The 14,081-nt window shown below is 43.2% G+C and overlaps 2 protein-coding genes across 4 annotated transcripts in view; one reads left to right on the top strand and one right to left on the bottom strand.

Moving 5' to 3' along the window:
- LZTS2 (leucine zipper tumor suppressor 2) overlaps positions 1–4,718 on the top strand; it is an 88,338-nt gene extending 83,620 nt beyond the window's left edge. For both annotated transcript variants that reach the window (XM_060768278.2, XM_060768280.2), the window contains one exon: positions 37–4,718. In XM_060768278.2, coding sequence (XP_060624261.2) covers positions 37–705 — 669 coding nt within the window. In that variant the 3' untranslated portion in view covers positions 706–4,718. The remainder of the gene's footprint in view (positions 1–36) is intronic.
- The window catches only part of PDZD7 (PDZ domain containing 7), a 48,523-nt gene continuing 39,151 nt past the window's right edge, over positions 4,710–14,081 (bottom strand). For both annotated transcript variants that reach the window (XM_060768277.2, XM_060768276.2), the window contains exon 16: positions 4,710–6,269. In XM_060768277.2, the coding sequence (XP_060624260.2) occupies positions 6,123–6,269 (147 nt within the window). In that variant the 3' untranslated portion in view covers positions 4,710–6,122. The remainder of the gene's footprint in view (positions 6,270–14,081) is intronic.

A 14,081-nucleotide genomic window follows, 5' to 3' on the forward strand; every position in this document is an offset into this window, starting at 1 on the left:
TCCCTCCAGCTGAGGCATCTCTTTCTCTCCCATTAGGTGTGCCAGAAATCAGGGGAGATCTCACTACTCAAACAGCAGCTGAAGGAGTCTCAGTCAGAAGTGGCTCAGCGGAGCAATGAACTGATACTCCTGAGAGCCCAGTTAAGGGAGGCACGGGCTGAGCTGCAGGCTAACGAAGACCAAGCCCTAGGCTTACAGGAAATGGCCCGAACCAAGGCCTTAGAGCTCGAAGTGTGTGCCAATGAGCTGGCCAGGCGCAAGAGTGAGGCCGAGCTGCTGCGCGAAAAGGTGGGGCGTTTGGAACGCGAATTGGAAGGACTGCGCAGTACAAACGGGGATATCTGCCCACTGCTGTCCGAGTGTGATGAGGCGAAAGCCCAGCGACAGGCTGCCGATAACTTGCAGGGCTTGCGTGCCCAGGCAGAGCGACTGCGAGCAGAGCTGCTGTGTGAGCGGCGCCGTGGTGAGGAGCAGAGGGAGGCTTTCCATGCCGAGCGCATCACCTGGCAGGGTGAAAAGGACAGAGTCATCCGCTACCAGAAGCAATTGCAACATAACTATATCCAGATGTATCGGCACAATCGGGATTTGGAGTGTCAGCTGCGGCACCTCAGCCTTGAACTCGAGGCCCGAGACCTGGATGAATACGAGATGCATGGGGGCGAAGGCATCTGCTTTGAGGAGATAGCTGCCACTGAGATCTGAATGTGCCTGGTGGAAGCCTGAGTGAATGGGGCCAACTCTGCCACAAAAGTAATGCCACACAGGGTCGGAGGGCACTCACTTGGGACTCCATCTGACTGGAGAGGATGAGTGAGTCCAGGACAGTGGTGGAGGAAACTGCCTTGAGGGGAGGACAGCCATGAATCCCAGTGGGTAGTCCTTATTCTCTTCCTTCACATGGTTGAGAGATCCCACATGAGGCTTCCCCACCCATTCACCCACCAGCTCAAAAGATGTCACTGCCATTGAGGTTAGATTAGAGTCTGAAGGTGGGCAGGATTTCCACCTGTGTTTTACAGATCTGCCTTGGAGAAAGAAGGACCCTAACCTATCCTAAACCCTTTTTTCAGAAAAGAAGTGAGAGTGTCTGTGGGTTACCACTTTTGCTCTGGGTGCCTTCTAGGTCCCAACACTATTCAGAGTCCTGCAATATGCTATTGTTTGCAAGAAATAGATACTGATTTTTACCTCTCCCAATTTTTCAGAACTGGGGATGTGATTGAAGCACAGGGATTGGGAAAGGTGTGTATGGGGAACTGGGGCAGAGCTTGGAAAAAATACTTTTTGGGTTGCAACATCCACAATTGTATTGTCATTGTGGGCAGGCTGATGTGAAGATTCCTGTTGTTGTATTCCAAAATAGTAAAGCTTCCAAAAAAAAAATTCTGTTTGGTGGCGGTGGCAGGAGGGCAGAGTTTTCTTAGCGCTGTCTTCCTCCACTCCTTTGGCGACATGACCCGATTGGCCCTCAGCCACTATTAGCCGGAAATTAAGCTGAGTTGGCTGTGTTAACAGCCAATTAGTTGCTGATCCACTTAGTGGATGGGAGGGAATTAGCATTACCTGTTTTTAGGCAGTCTGGAGAAGCTTTTTTTTAAAAAAATAAAAAAACATACACACATACACCAAAAGCAGCCATGATTTTCTTCTCTGACCTATGGCCCACTCCTGAGCAGTGTGTACATCTTTTTTTCTTAAGCGTACACACAATCGGAATTTTGTGCCAAGGAAAGCTAAGTTCTGTAGACCTTCTAGGTTGGGCAGATAAAATAAATTTGCACATATTTACTCTCTGTATACTTCATACTGATGTATAAGGGCAAGGCAGAGCCTTTGCAAAGCTGTGATTGCCCACTCCCCCAAACCTGCCTCTTACTTGCCCCTTGGAGGATCTGCCCAGGTCTCTCTGAGGTTATTTTTGTAGCAGAGAAAGGATGAGAAATAATAGTAACTAGTATTAAGACCAAAATTGATTCTCAGGATGCTGAATGCTGATCCCAAATTCTATTTCTTTTCTGTGCTTGTTTTGAATTACAGAATGCCCCAACCCTCACTCTGGCCTAAAGCAATGTGGAAGTGCTGTGCAGACACATCTAGGGCATCTTTCCCCAAACTGATTTAGTCCAGATGTTTTGGACTATCTCCTCCATTATCCCTCAGTCAGGATAGACATTGGTTATGTCAACTGGAGATGGTGTGAGTTGTATTAGCCACCTGGAAAATGCTAGGTTGCGGAAGCCTTTTTCCAAAGGAAAACCTGATGAACTCTTATGCCAGAAGCTTCTAACAAGCCTAAGTCTTACTTACCTAGAAAGAAGACTCATTAGGCTCCGAGAAATTTCTTCCAAGTAGACATCCATGGGCCACAAGGTGCACTCTAATCTACACTTGTGCGGCTAGCTCAAGACATTCCCATAGTGCATTAGAACTTCATCAGTGTGGGTGTGCACTTGTGTGTACAAGGATAGGGACTTCTATTTCCTTAAGGCTGGAGATGTCATTGACCTATGGACATTGCCAGGATCTCCCCATTCTATAGATTAGAGGTGAGGCTAATGAGTGTTATAGGCCAAAGCATCTCCAGCTGTGGTCTTCGAGGTCTTTGATTCACCATTTAAAGCTTAGCTACTTGCTAGCCCCAACTCTTACAAATCCTTGCTATAAAGAGATCTGAAATGTCCTCCCCATTCCCTTATTGGCATTGGCTTCTCCTGGTTGGGATTCCTACTGAATTGAGAGTGCCTTTCCCTTGGACTGGAAAATGCCTGGGCTTCTCTGTTTCCTCTGCCATTGTGTGCCCATCCATATCCTGCAGGCCTAATACAGCCAGAGTTGGGACTACCTGCAGTACCTTTGTCAAAGTTTTCCCGTTGCTCTCTGGCAGAGAACCCAACTGGCTGTGGGTGTTGACTTTCTTTTTTCACGATGCTCCATTTATTGCTTTTGGAAGTACTTCTTTAGGTGTCCGTGTTCCCCTTGAAGTCATAGAGGGCTTGCCGAATTTGGGATTTTATTGCATCTCTTCAGAATATAGATGTTCCTGCATTCAACTCAGCAGGCCTTTTGGGAGGTCTACTGTTCAGCTGTACCACGATTGACTTGAGGGTAAATGAGAGGTTGGAAAAGTTTTTAGAATTCCCTAGTTGGCTGTGAGCTTCTGGAAGTGGGAGTCTGGAAAGATAATCTTCCCTTGTGAAGATAACCTTCCCAAGTTCTGTGACAGAGTTACTCCATCTGGTACAATTTCAACAAATTTTCCATTATTTAGGTTTGCTAACCAGTTTTGAAAGTGGAAGCAATCTAGTATGTGACTGGTCTATTTCAGTTGGTTATCCTCTGCCCTCGCTTTTAAGAGGTGAGCGAATTTTCCACAGATGGACGCCACTTCTGAAAGCAGCTCCTCTGTTGCTGGAAAATGGTGCCAACCCAGACTTTTCTGAGATTTTGCAAAAATTACTTTTATGGGCTCCAGCTTCCAGAATCCCTTAAACAGAATGGTCAGTGGGTGGACTGGTGTTGGGATTCTGAATGTTGTAGCCTAGAAGGTACCTTTTCCAAGTTACTTTGCCCAAGGGTAGTCTTTTCAAGCTATACTTTCCTCTTGAAAGGTACAGAAGGAGTGACAAATATTTACACAACTTTGTTGTTGAGGTCCTTCTGTTTGCACCAGTAAAGCAAACATTTGACCTTCTGTCTTTTTTTTTTTTTTTTTGGAAAAGTCACTTTCAGAGGAACTTGATGGAGAGGGGTGAATGAAGCAGGCCAGTATCCTCAAAGGAGGGAAGGTCTCTGCTGGACAGATAAGGGCCTTCTTTTCTGGCTGGCAAAATTGGACAGGTGCATGTATCTCTGATTACTATGACACCGAAGGTATAGCTGGCTTGGATCAGGTATAGTTGAACAATGAGGATTTGTGGGAATTGAGTTTTGGGTCCAACCAAGGTGAGAATAATCAAATTGCTAAGCAAATGTAGCCTAGATCTCTACACTGTCTTGCCTTGCACTGACACCACTAATCTGCTTCCCCCTGTTAAAATGTGTTGTGCCCAGGCTGGTATCCATAGCCCATTTTGCAATGCTTGTGTAAACTGATCAGGGATATGTTTCTAGAATGGTTCTTGCCAGGCTGCAGCCAAAGCTCAATTGAGGTTCAGTATCCCAGTTTAAGCTACTCTGGGAATTACTGTCCTGTTGCTAGACTTAGGACAACATGCTTATTTCCCAGACCTTGTTTAACCTTAGCTTCAGTTCCACCTGTTCCATTGCATGCAAAATAGATCACACTCAAGATTTTGGGAAGGTTGCATTTCAGCTCCAGACTACTGGCAGGGGGGTTTAATAAGCTTCCATTCTCACATAGAAGACAAGAAGGACTAGGTGGCAGAAGAGGGTTCATGTATCCTCATACATGAACCCTCTTCTGCCATCTAGTCCTTGTCTAATTGCCATAGCTTTGAGATGTGTAGGTAGGGAGGGTTGGTAAGGAGGACACACATCACTAGACCAAAGGAAAAAAAAAACCTGGTGCATGCCATTTCTGTAACTGTTGCTAACCTGCCCCTCTTCTCTATATCCCTCCTCTCCACTTCTTTAGCACCAGTTTTGTGTTTTTCATTTTTTTTTTACTTTATTTCTGAAATTGTATATTTTCCAAGCTGTGTAAATTTCTTGTACAAACCAAAAGAAAAGTGTGAATTAAAAAAAAGGCAAAAGAAGACATGTCTGTGTTTATAAGAAAAGCTGCATGGAAGTCTGGAAGAGTGGGGACAAAGAGGTATGGAATCGTGGGGTGGGGGGGGATTGTTTTTGTTCTGTTGATGAAAAAAGGAAGGGTGGGGTGTGTGGAGAGGTTCAGAGCTGGAAACGGAATGGAGGATGGTTTGCACTGGCACACCTTGTGTTCTTTCTGCTGTATTAAAAATGGACCCAATGCACCTTTCACCATCCTTCCACGTTCAATCAGTGGCTTGTATAGTCCAAGTGGCAGCATCTTGTTAAAGGCATGATGGTGGCTCCAGGGGAAGATATTGACTGGTCCTTCAGGAAACTGATGGTCTTGGATCCCAAATAATTGCTTCAGTTTAGGGTTGAAAAGAAGATAGGATAATCCCTTTCCTTTAGCACAACCTTGCTTAGCAAGAGCTGATGTCTTCTTGGGAGCAGCTGTAAAAGACCACTTGAAGACAACACGCAGGACCTTCATTCGTAATCTTTCCCCCCTGTTGGCCTGTATCATCATGGCTATTGCAGACTGGCTCAGAGCCTGAAAATATGATGCTCTTGTTTTCTTCCCCAAATGCCACCTCCTAGGTCTGTTGCTAGTCTCTTAATCATGCACCATGGGTTTAAGCATTAGAATTTCATTCAGAAAGTGTTGTGAGAATATTGAACCTAGTTTCCAACGTATATGATCTTCCAAAATATCTCTTGAAGAAAGTGTCACAAATCACTTATAAGTATATTTAAACACATTCTAAAGTCAAAGCATGGTATTACTTAATGCTGAACCTGAGTTAGCCAAATGTCAAAGAAGTGGTCACACAGGTTTAAAATTGACCACCTGCCCTCTGTACCTACACACACTGCTTTGTCATCTTTTCTTTTCAGCTGGAGCTAGTTTTGTCATCCAAAAACTTCCACTTGAAATAGTGCAACATCTCATGCAAAGCTCTGCATGTCAAGAATAATGTCCTTCTTTTGATGCCTGCATGCTCACCCCAGTGGGACATCTCTTGCAAGGCAAATGGTCTTGGTAGCAGCTGTCCATATGCATCTTGCTGCTCTCTAGTATCTGCTGATGGATTCTGAAAATGGAACGGTCGGTGCTTTCGGTGCTTGTCCTGGCCTAGAAGATGTTTGTCTCTTCTTCCCTGTTGCAGCTCCAACCACGCTTCCCTTAAAAAACAGGAAGCTATGTCTTCCTGTGTTAAACCCTCAGCTGGCTGAGTAGCTCTTTATTTTTTATAACCTACCAGGCAGTTATCTTCACTGGTCGCACTACTTTTCTGCATAGCAGGTAGGCATAACAAGCTGGGCCTTCACTGACCACAAAGCCCAGAGCTCTTCCTTTTTCCTGAGCTGTCTTGCTTCTTCAGGGTAGGTTGCTTTCTCCACAGCATTTACTTGTTTTTCTTCGGCACCTTCACCACAATCTCCATAGGTTCCTTGGCTTTGTTGCGATAGGCCTGGCGGATTATGTCCACGGCTCGTTGGTGTGTAACATTGTGCAGGCTCTCTCCTTCCACAGCAACAAGTTCAAAGCCAGCCTAACAATGACAGAGAGAAAAAAAGGAATTAGGAAGTCTTCCCAAGTGGATGCAAGCACTTTTACACTGATGTAGCAAAGGACAAAAGACAAATAACAAAGCATTAGACCACAAGTGAATGCTTCCAGCTCTTCTTTTTTCAGATATCTCAAAACATTTTGTCCTCTGGATGTTGTTGGGCTGCAAGTCTCATCATTCTACACCATTAGCTATGTTGGCAGGTAGTGATGAAATGACCAAACATTCTGTACCTCTCCTCTAGTTCTTGCCGTTGGGTGAATATTAGATCCGCCAAATCTTCAAGTATGTTTCTAATACTGTCACAAGTTCAATAATGTTTAATAACATTTCCTAATAGAGGCAAAGCAAATGTGATCATATTGAGTAAGTGGGTAGGGCCTGTGAATTACTTACAGAAGAACTGGGGTTTAAAACATTTTATTGATTGATTTAATTTGAATAATATTGGGAAGGTTGCATTTCAGCTCCAGACTACTGGCAAGGGAGTTTAATAAGCTTTCATTCTCACATAGAAGTCTGGAAGAGCGGGGACAAAGAGGTATGGAAATGTGATGATGATGATGGTGATGGTGATGGTGATAATAATAATAATAATAATAATAATAATAATAATAATAATAATAATATATTTATGTTAACCTGCCCTCTCTCCCCAAGGGGACTCAGGGCAGCTTCCAAAATAATATGGCAAACATTCACTACAGGTGCAAGCATAATAAATTCACAAAGAAAAGTAAAACAATTACATAATATCAAATGAAACACAATATAAAACATATCATATAAAACAAAATTGCACAAATTAAAATAAATATAAATCTCCATAATTTAAAATTATCTGTTTTCAGCATCATCACAAGGTAAAGCTGATGGTAGTCTACTTTCACTCCTCCCCATAAGCTAATCCACACAGATGAGTTTGTCATTGCTTCTTAAAAGAGAGGAGTGATAGGGCCATTCTAATTTCTTTAGGGAGAGAGTTCCAGAGGGATGGGGCAACCACGGAGAAGGCCCCCACTCTCATTCCCACCAGCCATGCTTAGGAAGGTGATGGGACCGAGAGCAGGACCCCCTCAATTGATTGCAGCATCTGGACAGTTTTATACATGGGGATATGGTTTGTCAAAGATTCTGGCCCAAACCATTTAGGGCTTTCTAGGTAATGACCAGCACTTTGTATTTATCCCAGAAGCAGACCAGCAGCCAGTGTATGCTGCCTTTCTCCTAGAAATAAAAAAGGCCTTTACAATAGGTTAAAAGACATGCACAAATTACACAAGATAAATCAAACATACCAATACATACCCCTAGTTAGACCTAGTTGGGGTAGACCTTCATAGTTAATGTAAGTCTGTCAAATTGATTCAGTGAAACTATTCTAGTAATAATAAGATCCAAACCATTAGCTGTTGTACATGGAAAATAAATAATTCAATAACCAAAGGCAATTATGATGGGATGCGATTTTAGAAAGAATGTAGCCCTACTTTCATCCAGGACTTGGAAAAGCTTGTTAGAGATCATATTTCCCAGAATCCCCCACATAGCATGATTAAAAGCCACTTTTCCAAGCTCTCTTTTCAAATTTAGAGATTATACATTTATAGATGGATTCTTTCAAACTGAATAAAGGAGTAATTTTCAAACTTTGCTATGGAAATAACTGAGTATTTTAGGCTTTTTAAATAAAATGCTTGGGTTCCTCCAGGAAAACATTGTGAATGGAGGGCAAGCTTCCCTAAAAGCAAAATTACTGAAGCCTGCCACTATTGATTTATTTCTGAAATGTGTAGCAGCCTCAAGGAAGGTTGTGTAAGGCCTAGCCAAGTAGGTTAAAAGTGAATTGCAACTACATCATGAACAATGCAGAATTTTCTTCAGGACTTCTTAATAGCAAAGAAATGTAGGTGTTTCTCAGCTTCCATTACGCTCAATCTCTCGAGGCAAAGTAGGAAATAGTATGTTGTAGATCTTACAGAGAACAATAATAGAATATAAGGGAAACAAAGTGTATTTAATACTACAGAACCTGGAAAAGTTTCTTTTAAAGACTATGCTCTTATAATATCTAGTGAAGAGGGTCCATGACTCTGTTATGGCATCATACTTCTCTATGTAGAAGGTGCATGCAGCATGACCTTTTGCACTCTCATGTTTCCCAATCCAGGGTTTGATGGGCCCTTGGGCAAAAGAGAACTCTCTGCCCCGGAGTGTGGTGGAGGCTCCTTCTTTGGAGGCTTTTAAGCAGAGGCTGGATGGTCATCTGTCAGGGGTGCTTTGAATGCGATTTTCCTGCAGGAGGTTGGACTGGATGGCCCATGAGGTCTCTTCCAACTCTATGATTCTATGGCTTTCAGTGTAACTATCTCTTTGAATCAGACATCCTAACTGATTTCCTCTGGATTCCAGTGACGCCAAACCAGAATTTACTGCTGCTTTTCTTTTATTTCAGAGGAGGCAGGATCAAGAAACTAGTGTTGGGGTGGGCAACTGTGGAGGGCTAGGGGGCCACATTAGCCCCTTGGGAGACCTTGGAGCCTTCCCCACTGTACTTGCTTCCATCAAATATATCTACATTGCCTCCAAATGCTCTCTAGGGGACATGGAAATCACTCTCACCATGCTTAGAGAGCCTCCTGGTGATGCTCCTTTTAACAACAGGAAGTGAGTGGAAATCGCATCCTATTTCAGAAAGTCCTCCCCTGGGCATACATTGGGTCATGCCCCTCATGCCTGGTGGAATTGCCTCCCACATCTCTAAGGGGTCATTTTGGAGCAACTGTTTCATTTCAGGAGGCCACAAAACAGCCCTGGGGGTGTATGTGACCTGTGGGCTACATATTGCTTACACTTGCTCTAGAGGAGTATTTCTCAACCTAAGGGCGGTTTCAGGGGAGTCACCAAAGACCATTAAAAAAACCCACACATTTCTGATGGTCTTAGGAACCCCCTTGCCAGAGATGGGTGAAAATCTCTCCGCCTGTCCTTCTCTTCCTTTTTGGAAACAGACAGTGAATCCTCCCGCCAAAAGTCTTCCTCCACTGTGATTGGCCGTCTTCTCAGCTGCCCTCTCAGCCAAGGGGAGGGCTGTTTCTGAGACACCAAGCCGGGAGGGGAGAGCATTTTGGTCATGGGAGTTCTGTGTGCCAAGAATGGTTTAATTCCATCATTTGTGGAGTTCAGAATGCTCTTTGATTAGAGGTGAAAAATAAATTCCAGCAACTACAACTCTGAAATGTCAAGATCTATTTCCCCAAACTCCACCAGTGTTTACATATGGGCATATTGAACATTAGTGCCAATATGATCCACATCTATCTGTGTTAACAGTGCTCTCTGGATATTGGTGAACTACAACTCCAAAACTCAAAGTCAAAGCCCACCAAACTTTCCAGTATTTTCTATTGGTCATGGGAGTTTGTGTATACAGATTGGTTCAAATCCATCATTGTTGGAGTTCAGAATACTCTCTGGTTGTAGGTGAATTATAAACCCCAGCAACTACAACCCCCAAATGACAAAATCAATCCGCCCCCAACCCCAGCAGTATTCAAATTTGGGCGTATGGGGTAATTGTGCCAAATTTGGTCCAGTGAACGAAAATAGATCCTGCATATCAGATATTTACATTACAATTCCTAACAGTAGCAAAATTACAGTTATGAAGTAGCAATGAAAATAATGTTACGGTTGGAGGTCACCACAACATGAGGAAGTGTATTAAGGGGTTGCTGCATTAGGAAGGTTGAGAACCACTGCTCTAGAGATTAGTAGTGGATCCCATGTTCAAATGCATCCACATTCAGAAATAACCCTCACCAAATGCAGATATTTTCTACTTAATTGAAATTATGGAATACCTGGGTGCAAATTCAGAAGTACAACTCACCAGCAGAAACAAATTCCCTCCTTCCTCCCCACAGCTGACCATCCAGTCTCTTGAATATCTCACATATAGGGTCAGGACCCCTGATGAATACAAGTGAGCTGTGGTGCAGGGAGATCCTTAAAAACCAAGTAAAGACACTTTCTGGGAACACTTAATGCAGAGCTTTGTTCTAACTCAAGATTGGGGGGAAGGGAGAACCAAAGTAGAGCCTGAAGTAATATGGCCATTAGCTATAACAGTTTAGAGAATAACAAGGCCATGATGATGTTATTTCTTTTTTTAAAAAGTCTGATAATGCTGATTTATAGATATAGCTAGAGACATACTGTTCTATGTCAGTGCATGGAGTAACAATGACTTGTTACTGCAAAAATGCTGCATTGGAGAATCATGAAGATATTTGCATTTAAAATATTTTTGTGTTAAAAAAATATGACGTTAGTCTGTTACTTAATTGATCATTCAGATTAATAAGCAACAAATACATTTTTAAAAAATGTATTGCAAGCTCAGAAATGACGAGAGATTTTCCTGGCCCCATCCCTTTAGTCCTGGGCTTGACAAAGAGATCTGTCTGCTAACCAAGTCACTGTGTGGCCAGGCTTTTAAGCTATCGGATACCGCCTACTAATATTGGGGAAATTTGCCCCTCTTCTATAGTTTGAGCTATCTTTCCCATTTCCTTCTGCCACCACAACCTGGGACAATTAAGCCTTTTATTGAGCCACCTGGCAAACTGAGCTCACCACCGCCTAAGGGGAAGAGGCCACCGTTGGGGAAATCTAATTACAGCTGCTCCCGGGGACAGATGAAAAGTGGCCTGGTGGGCGGGCAGGTTGGCCAAGGACCACAATGGCTCTTTGTCAGCACCCAGCCTCATTATGGAGCCCTTGTGAAATGCTGCACAGCGCCCTGAGCCATAGGGAAGACCAAGCGGCACAATGGGGTGTCTACATGTGTGGATGGGCTCCTGGCCTCATTATAGGACAATGCACAAGATGTGTGAGGGAGAAAGAGAGAAGAGCTAGGACTGCATGAGGAAACTGGGATACAGTCTGAAATTTTTCCACAGTGGCATGAAAGATACAAAACTGTTGCCTGCAGAAGGGGAATTCTTAACTTGGCCACCATTGTACTACTCCCATTTTCTTTCTGGAGTCACAGGCATGTAGCCAGGGGGGGGGCTCGGGGGGCTTCAGCCCCCCCCCCCCGAAATTCTCATGGTGGTTCGCGAAAAGGCCTTACTGGTGCATTATTTAAACTGTTATGTTTATTAATATCATGATTTGATCACCATTCTCAATATATCCCATCTGCATGGGGGTATTGGGGTAATGATACAAAAGGTTTGCTAGGCTAGACCCTCTTTCACTCAGACTCAGCCCCCCCCAAAACTCAGCCCCCCCGAAACCCCCCTGAAAATTTTTTAGCCCCCCCCCCCCCCCGAAACGAAATCCTGGCTACGGGCCTGTGGAGTCATTAAATTATCTCACTTCATGTGAGTTTGTGTGACTCATTAGAAAAAAATTGGAAGTCAGTGTAGCTAACCTCAAAACCCATCCCATTTCTCGTTGTGGTCTAGCAATTCAGTGCCAACCTTGAAATGTTTAGGGGATCTGGTTGGTAACTTGAGTATTCCCATACTCTGACCTTTCTCAGATAAAAGGAAGGACAGGTCTGAATAAACAACATCAGAGTGGTGGTCAAGATGGCAAAGTTATTAATGAGGAAGAACATCAGATATGGAGGGGTAGCAGCAGTTTGCTTTGGCCTGAGCCTACTGGAAAGAGCACATTTTTGCCCTCCTGACTGAGTTGAACTCAAACCACTTGGGTTTGCAACAACTGAAATACAGGCAGTTTCCAAGTTACAAAGATCTGACCTATAAATGACTCATAGTTAAGAACGGGGGATGAAACAACAGGAAGTGATGGAAATCTACCTCTAGGAAGGGAATCTACCTCTAGGAAGGGAATCCACTCCTGAAAAGAGTTATCATGGGGAAAAGGTGTCTCCACTGAAGATTTCTCACCAATCCTTTTTTCCGTGACAAGCCAATTTTTGCAAAATCCAATTATCACAGGGACAGAAAGTGAGTTGAAGTCTTCTGAACAGGGGCACATATAGCAAAACAAACACCACAGGGGTGTTAAGGCTTCCCTATGCTATCCAAAACTCATATATAAAAAGGCAATGGCTTCCCCTTGACATTAAGTCTAGTCATGTTCGACTCTTGGGGGGGGGGTGTGTGCTCATCTCCATACATCTTTCCTTATACTATCCAAAACACACTGTCTGTCTGTCTGTCTGTCTGTCTGTCTGTCTATCTATCTATCTATCTAACTATCTAACTATCTATCTATCTATCTATCTGGAGTTACACTTAAAAATTGTACCTGTTCCACCTTACAAACAAATTCAACTTAAGAACAAACCTACAAAACAAACCTACTTTTTCATAACTTGCTGACTGCCTGTATACTGAAGAGCATGAGAGAGAAAAATCAGGAGGAGAAACTGGTATTTTAAAAGCAGGGGAAAAGTGGGACAGCAGAGGATTAAGTGGGACTATCCCTGCCACACTGAGGCAGGTGAAGAAATCCAGACTGGTGATCCTCTTTTGTAGAGTTACTTTAAAGCCTTTTTGCAGGTAGGTCAGTAGACTCCTGAAAAGTGCAAACTTCCCTCACCTTTTCACCCACATTCTTTAATTAAGAAAAAATTGTTTTTACTGAAGTATGTGGCTACCTTTAAATGTGCCTTGTATTGAGGAAAGCAGGCAAGTAGGATAGATATCCAAGAAATGAATCAACTAGCAGATTCCAATAATAAAACTTTTGGCAGATGGTAAAGCAACAATAAACGGATACTTTCCTGATGATCAGGTAGAAATCATTTTCCTCTGTTGCATAATACATTTTTCTTCTCCAAGAAAACTCAACTAACACATTATGCATTTTAAAATGGATAATGTATCATGCAATTGCACAATTAAGGCAATATGTTAATTTATGGTTGTAGGAATATTTAGTGGGTGGTAATACACAATACATTATAGAAATCAGGGCTGCTTACTTGGAAGGCACCAGATCCTATCTGATCTTGGAAGCTAAGCAGGGGCAGTCCTGATTGGCCACTTCCACACAGCTGAATAAAATCCCATATTATCTGCGTTGAACTGGGATATATGACAGTGTGGACTCTGATATTCCAGTTAAAGCAAATATTGTGGGTTATTCTCCCTTGTTATTCTGGGTTATTTGGCTTTGTGGAAGGGCCCACTAACACATGGAAAGAGTACCACCAGAGAAATCTAGGTATTATTATAGGTTATATTTTAGAGGAAGCAATGGCAAACTACCTCTGAGTAATCTATGCTTTAAAAAATGCCAATGAAATTCATGGGGTCACCATAAGGTGACAAGTGACTTGAAGGCATATATGCTCACATACTACTCAGTTATGTAATTTTAGACACCAGCTGAAATCTCATGTGTATGCATTTTGGGAGGTGGTCCTGAGAACTCAATCTACTACTTCTGAGTGAATATGCACAGGATTAGGCAGCTGCAAAACCAATTGTGCACAGGGCCAGATTGCTTTGACAGGAGGAGGAGAGGGGGGAAATCAGGCTCTGGAGAACCAAACAAGCGCTGGGGATTAGAAGAGCAGAGGGATTGTTGTCTGCGGCAATAGGAACTCCCCGGTGTGACCTTGGACAAGTTGTTGCCCAGTTAGCATAAGGGAGGAATAGGAGGGAGAGCCCTGCCCCAATCTGTGAGTGTGTGAGGGGATCTGGATGCATAAATCCCAGATATCACTGGAGTTTCTGAAGCAATTGCTTTGTGCTTTAGCTGTCACAAATCCTTTGGAATGGGGATGGGGTAAGTGGCACAATATTG

This window comes from Anolis sagrei, chromosome 3, assembly GCF_037176765.1.
Source record: "Anolis sagrei isolate rAnoSag1 chromosome 3, rAnoSag1.mat, whole genome shotgun sequence".
Classification (NCBI taxonomy): Eukaryota; Metazoa; Chordata; class Lepidosauria; order Squamata; family Dactyloidae; genus Anolis; species Anolis sagrei.